Source organism: Andrena cerasifolii, chromosome 16, assembly GCF_050908995.1.
Source record: "Andrena cerasifolii isolate SP2316 chromosome 16, iyAndCera1_principal, whole genome shotgun sequence".
Classification (NCBI taxonomy): Eukaryota; Metazoa; Arthropoda; class Insecta; order Hymenoptera; family Andrenidae; genus Andrena; species Andrena cerasifolii.
This window is the reverse complement of record NC_135133.1, coordinates 5,041,911-5,052,393: the sequence shown is the minus strand read 5'-3', so window position 1 is coordinate 5,052,393 and position 10,483 is coordinate 5,041,911. Positions and strand designations below refer to the sequence as shown.

General features: G+C 44.2%; 1 protein-coding gene across 1 annotated transcript; it reads right to left on the bottom strand.

Annotated features, from left to right (window-relative positions):
- Positions 1 to 382: 382 nt before the first annotated feature.
- Positions 383 to 1,438, bottom strand: LOC143377484 (uncharacterized). Its single transcript, XM_076828752.1, has 2 exons — positions 1,226 to 1,438; positions 383 to 1,124 (listed from the first exon to the last, which is right to left on the bottom strand). Exons 1-2 carry the CDS (start codon positions 1,346 to 1,348, stop codon positions 492 to 494), a joined length of 756 nt encoding a protein of 251 aa, XP_076684867.1. The 5' UTR covers positions 1,349 to 1,438; the 3' UTR covers positions 383 to 491.
- Positions 1,439 to 10,483: the final 9,045 nt, after the last annotated feature.

Sequence of the window (10,483 nt, the reverse complement as noted above, 5' to 3'; positions counted from 1 at the left end):
TTCACTACTTTCACTACTGTACATAACTTTTATTAAATATGTATTGCTTCATTTACTTCCTCTCAGTGACTAGTACCATGTCACTTATTCTGCTATCCGAAAAGGAAGTCAGCAAAACTGACACAGTTCAACTATCTGTCTGCACAGTTTTTATATACATACTTACACTTCAATATTATGTATCCTGAACTCGAAAGGTTGAGACACTCTACAGAAATCTCTGCGTTTCTCACCCAGTTGACGATGTTGGCATGATAGAATTAAAAAGTATTTGAGAAATTATTTTAATAAATATTTGATAAAATAAAAAATAAAATGAAAAATTATTTTATTTATTTCAGAATTATGAGTAACAAAAGATTATTATCTAGAGAAAAAAACATTTGTCTGTTCAAATAAACTAATACATAATTATTTCAAATAATATGTAATCAAATAAGATAATATATTATCTTAACGATCATTTTTCAAATAGTGTATTTGGATTATGCTCAAGCCGTCGTATACCATGTCGCTTCTATGGTTGTAATTGGAGTTGTCCATTTTGTGGTTGAAGTTGAAGTTGCCGTTTCTGTGGTTGTAGTTGGAGTTGTCGTTTCTGTGGTTGTAGTTGGAGTTGTCTGTTTCGTGGTTGTAGTTGGAGTTGTCGTTTCTGTGGTTGTAGTTGGAGTTGTCTGTTTTGTGGTTGTAGTTGGAGTTGTCTGTTTTGTGGTTGTAGTGGGAGTTGTCGTTTCTGTGGTTGTAGTTGGAGTTGTCGTTTCTGTGGTTGTAGTTGGAGTTGTCTGTTTTGTGGTTGTAGTGGGAGTTGTCGTTTCTGTGGTTGTAGTTGGAGTTGTCTGTTTTGTGGTTGTAGTGGGAGTTGTCGTTTCTGTGGTTGTACTTGGTGTTGTGGTTGTTGTAGGCTCCTTTTTAGGTTTAGCGTAAACGACACACTTCATTCTAATTCCCCAACTAGGTTTTGAAACCGCCAATACGACTATGGAGTCTTTTCCAAGATTGCCTTCAACAACTCTGGTACCCACTACCCATGGATTCCAATTTACTACACTGACATAGGAAATTTCATAGCCACAAGGTGCCTTTGCTTGGCATACACCAACCTGTGGCCTCCCATAGATTCGTGGCTGTAAAATAATATTATGTATTAAAAACAGCTTTCGAATACCCTGTGCCGTAGTTTCACCGAAACTCTAATGTCTTATACATCCAATATCACTTATCTTACCTTAATAATGTATTCATCGACAACTAGTTTGTCATTCGCATGCCGTTCTCCAAAAATTAAGTTGTTCGCGAGTACACAAATAAGGAGGGACAGACAGGTAACCAAAAAGAGTACTTTACGCATTATGGCAGGTATTATTAGGCCTCGTTTGGTCTAACGAGTGTCTTACATGTATGCACGTCGCACAAAATCTGCCGTTCTATTAAACGTGATAACATTTATAGCCTTCGCTTATCAGTCAGCACGGACAATTCCTCGAATATCGACGGATCATATTACTTTCGAGATGTCTATCAGCGAATGGTGATAAGATCTTGCGAAGGTTATACAGATACGGTCAGCAATGCTTACTATAACGAAAGCATTTCTCATTCATACTTTCCAGGACAGTAACGACAAATATTAACAAGTAATTAAAATCAGAAACACGATCGTCAATTATCACTTGTTACAAAAAATACCTATATCTCATCGGGATTTCAGAATGAAAATTCTGAAAGAGAGAATAGTTAACCGAAAGACCAACCCCAATCCAAATTCGCCAAATAATTCGCGTCAATTCTTTGGCTCATTTTCTGTACTACCCTGAACATAATAATATGCCTCGCTAATTCTTATTCTATAGTCACCGCGGCTCGGCAACTATTATCATTAATATTCCATGGAATCAACATGAAAGACAGTGGAATATTTCAGAGATATCATTAACCAGTGCCTCCCCATCTCCAAAAAAAATTACGATTTTATCCAAACACTAAGGGAGAGTAGGGGAATTACGAACACTTCAGGGATAAGTTAAATTGAAACAAAAATATTGATTCTAATCAGATTTACTTTATAGATAAATGAACTTTGGTTAATATCTACAAATACAACGCAAAGAATTGTAGATACTTTAATAAACAAATCATTTTTTTAAAGAAAAACAAAACTCTTTCAGTCCGCAATTACCCGTAGCTAGTGAGGTAAAGGCGAACGATTGCGTAAAATCTCTTGATCTTTACAAAATACTGGTTTTCTTCCACGATGTGGGTCTGATACACTCTTATACTTTCTTCTTGATTGATCGAGTTTTGATTGCTCGCGGGATTGTATGTTTATTTGCTGTCTGACGGATTGGAAGTCTTTTATTTTTAGCCTCTTTCACGGGTATCTCAAGATCTTTCAACGAATTCGCACGTATGTTTTTCTTAATATAATTCCGGGGTACTCGATACATAATAAACTTCGAAATATTAAGCGAAAAGGGTAAATGCGATCCATCGTGATAGCCCCATAAACACTGTTTGTAATTACCCCAAATAGGCAGAAGTTAAGAAATTTCAAATAAAACAAATACGAACATGTATATATACAATGTGATCCCGTGATTTTATTTAGACTTAAGTAACCGAACTATGAAAAAATTATGCTTTGTTGGGTAGTATAGTTTTAATACACTGCAGACTCAAAATACTCGAGCGAAAAATTATAAGAAAAGCCAGGAAAACATTTCACGACCCTTGTCTTCGCAGTTTCCTTAGTACTAAACATAGCTAATTATAGCATGTAACAATATCACGGGAGGACAGGGCAATTGAAAGCAGCAAATAACGCGGTTAATCCGCGTTCGCAATTCCCTTACTCTCCCTTACATTTTTTTCTTTGCGACTTAGTCCGTTTTTAGTAAACTACCCTTTCATTTTCCCGAAAATGGGCCCCTCAGATTGTTTGCCACCTGGGGCTTTTCCTTAAATCCATCACTGTCATTAATTATACCACGCTCCAGGAAAGTAATACACGTGCGGTAGATAAACGAGCGAGAGACGATAATGTTACGGTTTATCATTGGAAATCGGGTGTTTTCATCTTTGCATTCTCCGTAACGTCTTACGACAGTTTTAAATATAATACAATCATTTCTTACGAGCCATTAATCTCACTCTTTAGTGATTACTTATCGGCTCTTCAGTGAAATGCTTCATTCTTCGAATACGCAATTAATCATTGATTTCATTATACACCTACGCAAGATACTTGTGGTCTAACGTTCACGTACAATTGCTATCGTCATACAAATAGTATTATTCTGCGAAAAGACTATGAGGAAGGTCTTATTAGCAATAGAAGATAAGATCTCATTATAAGATATAATACAGGTAGAACGCCCTGTACAGGAGTGGAAATGCTACAAAACTATTCGAACATAGGGGAAATATTCCTGAAATAATATAAAACTACATTGCCATCATCTACTGCGGTAGAGAGGTCGCTTTCATTTGCTACAATGGTAGATTTACCGCAGTACGAATGCGTTTCTGATGAACTCTTTGAATCTAGAATACTTTTGAAATCAAATGCGGGTAAACTATAAACCTCTTATGTCAAATTATTGGTTATTTTATTTGAATGAAGTAATTGGAGTAAAAAATTATTCAAATACAAAATTATTTGAAAATAACTTATTTGGATTAAACAAAAAATAAAATTAGATTCCTTATGTTATTTATAAAATAAAAATAATAAAGCATTTGAAACAACTCATTATTTTAAATGATTACTTGTTATCTTATTTCAAATAAAATGTGCCCAACTGAAGATTGACTAAAGATATTGGATGTTGAGTTCAGTGACCTCTGCATAGCGAGACAGTGCATTATCCTAATGGAGAATAACGCCTCTGGCTCACAAATGCGGGCCTCTTTTCAATTGAAGCTTGTTCCACGCGATCCACTTCCCTGCAATAAAGATCTCGCATAATTGTTTAGCTAGAACTCAGCTGTCAAATTCATATCTACTAAAACGATCAACAACAGATTTATGTATCCTTAAACGAAGATCCATTATGGTTCTAAGCGACGCAAACTTGAAAAACAAAATTATTTAGCAGTCGAGAGGACGCATATCTTCTCTAAATAACTTTCATTTAGAGAATGAAGCAGAGCTCGTTGCAATTTAGATGCGCAACACGCCACACCTTATTACGCGGGAGATTTCTGTAACGTCAAAAGCATATTTCAAGAACGCGTTCATTTTGATTGTCGTTAAAGCCAAATTCGCGTAAAGAACGGCCCGCGAGCCGTTAGGTCTGCAATAAAGCCGGCTTTAATAACTTTTTGTTTGCCAGCCGCGCGGAGAGTCGCGGTGGACGATTCCATCGAAATCCCTTTTTTTTTCGCTCCCCTCGAGATAGAGAGCAGAGGGTAATTTGAGTCCCGATGTTTGACCAATTCTTGAACAACGGGGCGAAGTAATAACGCAGGAGGCCGGGCCGCCCTCCTGCCCTACGCCCCAGCGGCCGCAGACAAACGCCTGTCCGAAAGGAAGACGGGCCATACTATAAAGCGGTATTAAATTGATACAGTGACTTATTTTTATTTGCCGGGGAAAACTTCGCCGCCGAATTAATTCAAATCTATGGCCCCGTCTCCTGTGCGTATTATAAAAGTTCTCCTGAGCAAGCTCACCCCCCGCCGTCGCCCTTTCACCCCTTCGCCGTTCCACGGCCGCCCCTTCGGGCCGCAGTCTGCGCGCCTCTCTATACATATACATGGGAAAGCTCATAAAGCCGGACTTTTTGTATTCATGTACGTGACTGCAACTTTCAACGGGGCCCCGTCGCGGAACGGGGGTTAAGTATATTCAAGGATCCACCCGCCCCCGGGACAGCGGTCCTTTTTGCACGCATCAGAACGCAGCTTTTTCATAAACGCGCCCCGCGGAACCTGCTCCTCGCTGTACAACCGCCCCTCCCCGTTCCGTCTGATTTATTTATTTCGCGCCATTCTCGCCCCGGGCGGCTGGGCTCCCCTCTTCGGGGAACCGCGAGGCGAGAACAACCCAGTTGCCCCCGTCGAACGATTAATAAATAAGAACATGGGCTACATCATCCGTGGGGGATTTCAGTGACTTTATAAAACCGCGGATGATTTGGTACTCGTTTCAGCGCTTTCTTCGTATCTCCTCCCGCAGCCCGCATCTATTGCCATGCAGCAGGATTGCTGTTCCCAGATAGAAACTCCCGGAGTTCTCGAGCATCGGGTCGGTTGCATCCACGCGGCATTAAAGTTTCATCGGGCATCTCCCGAAACGACGACAGAACGGAAACGGAAACGGAGAGGAGCGGCCCCCCGAATTCCATATGGATCCATCCCCGCGGCTCGTTCCCGAAAAAATATGGCCCTCGTTGGAAATACAATCACGGAGAGTGTGGTAGCTGGCCCCGAGTAACGAGGGGCAACGATTTACACGATCGGGGGAAGATATATTAACGAGGATAAGGAGGAGCGTTAAAACGGACGCGGACCTTCAACCTTCCGGCCGCATAATTCCACGGGAAAATGAGGTATGCGGGATCACGCGTCACTCGATCACGTCGCAACGACGAATATCCAGCGCGACGACTTACGTAAAAACAATTTGTCGCGGTCGGTTTTGGTATTCGTGTCTCGGAGCTCTTCGAGGACCCTTCCACCCCCCGCTCTTCACCCCGGTTTTTCCGCCTGTCCCGGGACGAGGAAATGACAGCGAGATATATTGCGCGAACTGTCGGCTATTTACCACGCTTAGAGCATTATTTGCCCGACGGAAGAGTCTATGCGTCTGGCGTCACGTGGATTTATATATCCGCAAAAAGCTGCGCCGCCGCTGGATACACCGGTGGAACCCCGTTAATCCGTGACTTTTACGGTTTCCGCGTTCACGGATGCGCTCAATTAATCAACGAGCGCAGCCTGCGTCGCCAAATATCAAACGATCGTGTCGAAAACTTTTGGAGATTCTGGAGAGCGGTTAAAAAACCTTCGGAAACAACTCCTGTTAACAAACCTTCCTGTATACCGAAAACATTAAGGGGTAATGCCACTGTAGAGCCCGGAACACAATTTTTAAAAATTTAAAAAAAAGTTTTTAGTACAAAATGGCGTGCGCCACAGCTTAACAAAAGAAGCTACTTCTGAAGAACAGTGTTCCACACACCATTCTGACAAAAATCAGTATTTTTTAATTTCCTCGTGTACATTCCGAGATAATCTTATATAGAACTAAAAAATGTTCGGTTTTTTGGTCTAGGTAAAAAATTCAAGGAGAAATCTTTCCGGCCGTGGAACACTGTTTTCCGGAAGAAGCTTCTTTTGTTGAGCTGTGACGTCGCCATTTTGTATTAAATTTTTTTTTTAAAAATTGTGATCATACTTCAAGGTATGTACAATAAAGGCATTCAAACAGATTTTGTATTCCATGCGCTATACTCGTATAAAAAATTCTCAAAATCAGGCTGCCTTTCCGAGCTCTACCCCTTAAGCGAGATAAGTGAATATAGCTATAGGTACTTGCAATGCGCCGATGAAGAAACGCAAACACCTTTGCGAATTTGTGCACTGAAATGCTTGCACAGGAAAGATTCGTATCGTTTTGGAGGGACGTGGCTGAACGTTAGCCAGCGAAACACCTTTTGCGCCCTCGAAGAATCATTAACACGGCATATGCAGGGGAACGCGATATCCTTCGGTATTCGTGTCTCGGGGTCCATGAAGGACTCTCGGCCCGCCTTTGAAAGCGCACCTCTCCCCAGCTACGACGGGGGCATATTGCGGAAGCCTGTCGAGTATTTATGGTACTCGGGGCATTATTTGTGCGTAGAGGGGTCCGTTATAGGGACGTCGAGTGCATCGCTAATATTGGCGCACACAGTGCCGGCGCTTGGCTGAGCACAATTGGAGCGTTGTGTAAGTACAGACTGCAGCCTCATCAATTACGCGTTCAATTAGCAGAACCCCGCGCTAGAAGTGGGGCCAGAGGAAAGTGAGAGTGCGCGACCCGATGCAGTCGCCGGCCATCTACGCGCGCATGCCATTTCTTAGAAGGAAGGGGCACCGAGTATTCTGTTATACCAGCTACGCTAATGTGAGTCTCGCAAACACGGTGAATCCTTAATGGTCACTGTATTCGTTAAATAAAGTCGTGGTTGGGTACCGCGGCTCTGAAGGAATGTCACAAACCCATTCCTCGGTAATATCGTAATCGTCGCTCTCGAAGTTCGATGATCACCGAACGACGCACCAGTAACGAGCCTATTCAGAGGAACTCGCGCTCTCATCGGCTGCGCTCGGAAGACGCCGCTTTTTGCCAACCCCTCCCGGTGATTCCGCTCGAGCCTCGAAACAAGAGGAATGGAGCACGCTCGACGAGAGTCAAGAAGAAGCAATAACGAGTGGGGCAGAGGGACAGAGAGGAAGAAAAATATTGGGTTGCCGAGAGATTAAGCTCTTCTAAACTCATAAACCATCGTACTTGGAACCCGCGCAACCAGCCAGCAACACTCCCGCCGCCTCCGCGACTGCGTTAAAGAGTCTAGCAAGGTAAGCAGGCGCAAACGGCCCGCTGGACAAATTTTGCTGTTATTGTTTCCTAAATCATGCTTCTCACCTGTGCATGGACGTCCATTCCCAGGTGAGGAGCATTTGTTTAGCAAAGAATAACAACAAAACTTGCCACGAGGGGCCGTTTGCTCATGCTTACCTGGCTAGACTCTTTATTATTCTCCTTTCACTGCGTTCACAAGCCGTGGGCTCGATTTAACGGGAGGTACGTGCCCATTCAGCGGGGACTGTTTTAACAGAGATTCGCGAGTTTACTCTGCTCGGATGGCGGTTTAAGCTTCGCTGAACGATCTGTGCGGCGCTCTTTCGAGTGGACAGAATCCCAGGGTCCAACAGTATCGTGAGTGCATCAATTACAGACGATCGTGGGCCACGTTCTCATTAACATCGTCCTACGGGAAGGAGGCGTGCCTTCGTCTGTGTGTTTTCGAAAAACCGCGCATCCAGGCCGGATGACGGTAATCCGAGAATATTAACCGAAGGCCATCGCGGGGGTAACAATATATCCTCGACGGAGTAGCGGCACTAGTGACTAACTGATCAAATACAACCCCCTCGAGGCTCGTTCCAACGGTGGAAGGGTCTTTTCGAGTTTTTCGCCCCTTCGGTAATATCGGCCGATATACCGTGATACGTACACAGGAAAAATCTCCACCCTGCCCACCTACTCTCGGCTCCCCATATTGGTCACGGCCAGCGGAACGTGTGCGTGGAAGCTGTACGTGCGGCCACGTACCTGCAACCAGGAGAATTGCCAATATTGGACGAGCTACCGTGCGTTTATTATCGCGGAAGCGACGCCCAAAGTAATTCTTGATATATTGCGGGTGTATCCCGGTGTCCTGGCGCTGTGATCGAGACATTTAATCGCAATTAGTAGCGGATCGTTGCCCACTGCGAATGCACCGTTCGTAGCCACGCGGTTACATGCAGCTACGAGAACTTCGCCATCGTTATTTTTTTTTTTTTTCTGTTTTCGCGTACGGCAAATTGCTGTCCATCGTTTGCCCTCATCTGTTTGCTCTCCATTTCCAGGCCGATGCTTCTGTTACTTTCCAAATGGAGTTTACACGGCCAGATATATCCCAGGCCTGAAAGATTGCGCCCTCGAGTGATGGATACGTGCCGCAGCTTGAAATCTTTCAAAAATCTGTCACCCATCGGCTTTAACCGCGCCGATGTATCAAGGCCACTGAAAATCGATGTCGCCGTTAACCGAGTTCGGCGTTTCGCGACGTACGGAAGAGCGTGTAAAAGTGAGGCTCTTTTCAAAGCGCGGCTGATACTCTGCTACGAGGGATGTTTTACTACCTCTGGGAGCCTCGAATACGAAACGGAGGAGAAAAAGCGGGGAAGGAAGATGGAAAGACTTTCCTGACCCGCCACCCTTTCCGACCAGTGGGGAGAAGGAACGAGTGGCTGCAAAAAAAAAGTGCATTCTGAAATACCACGGTTGCCTTTCTGGAATTTTTATTATTGGTTCGTACCTTTGTTACCGCGATCTTCGCTGGAGAAAGAGGCGAAAAAGGGGAGAGGAATAGAGAGGGCAGGGAACGTGTGGCGCAGCCACTGCAGCGGAAGTACGATTGCGGCTGTGTATTTCTCCCGCCAGTATTTCTCTGCTTCCATCTTTCTCCCACCTCTTTTTTTTCCGTCAGACGTATCGGCGATCGATAAATTTAATAAAAGTTTATCGGATAGCCGAGTCAAAGGGGCTGCGCCGACCTTTCGCCGTCTGCGGAACCACGAATTAACGCTGCGACTGCAGGCGCGCGGCACAAGACGCCGCAGTGGCAGGAATGGTATTTTTGCGAAAACGAAATGAAAATTCCTGCGACAAGCGAATCGACCCCCGAGCCGGTGTAAGTGATTGTTTGCCCGTGGAATTTCACGGGTTCGTTTATACGAGTTTACGGCAGCTAATGAAGTGCGTTCCGCGATACGCGATATTTACTCCATCTCCGAATTCTGTTCGGCCAAATATTTGTATGCAGAGCGACGCACTGTAGTTTCAATGAAAACGACTATAGAGTTTCGAGCGGAAAAATTAGGGAACGAATGTTCTTCGACGGCTAGCAGTGGCTACAGTTCCAGTTACACCGGGTAACTATTCCCAACAGCTTCGAATTTATCGTTACTCCCCTACGAAATACAAACTCCCTCGACTCCTACAATCTCCGTTCACTCGGTCTTCTTCATTCAACTCGCTCTCCGAGACAAATACATTCGCGAAGTGAAACGAAACGTGCGGTATGCAAGTACATTTATACATCCCTCGGGGGTAGCCATCCTCTGCAAACTCCGTTCGCGGAACGATAAATAAAGAATAACATAATTCCCCGCTGTTATCACGGGAACGTACCGGAACAATTTCTCGAACTTGACCGTGCACTGTTAGCCTTCGGAGCAGCAGGCCGCGATTATTTCCCTGAGACCGTCAGCAACAGGTCCTGCGATCGGTATTTGGCAAATATATATCCCACCGTGGGGGTTTCAGGCAGTTTGCAAAGAGATATTAAAATGTCAAATGCCCCTCGACTCTGGATATATGTAACTCTCTCTCTGTTTGATCGAAACGTGAGCCCTCTATTCTATCAACCATCCAGCAGATGTCTCGTTACCGCCGAGACCTTCTACGATCGTCAATTGTTACAGCAGTGATAGCGCGACGATACTGCAAATAACTGAAATGGTACTATAAATACAGACTTCCTCACGTATCCATCCATGTTTCTCGATCCACTCGTCCGTGGTAACGCACGATCGAGATATCGTTGCAAATAACGGGGGCACTCAGCCGTGTCCGGGAATATTGTAAGATCGCGCGGTGAAAAAGTGGGCGCGTTTGCAGCGGGCGAGATATTTTCCCGCTGGTATCGCGGGCTGTTGTCGCTCTGCA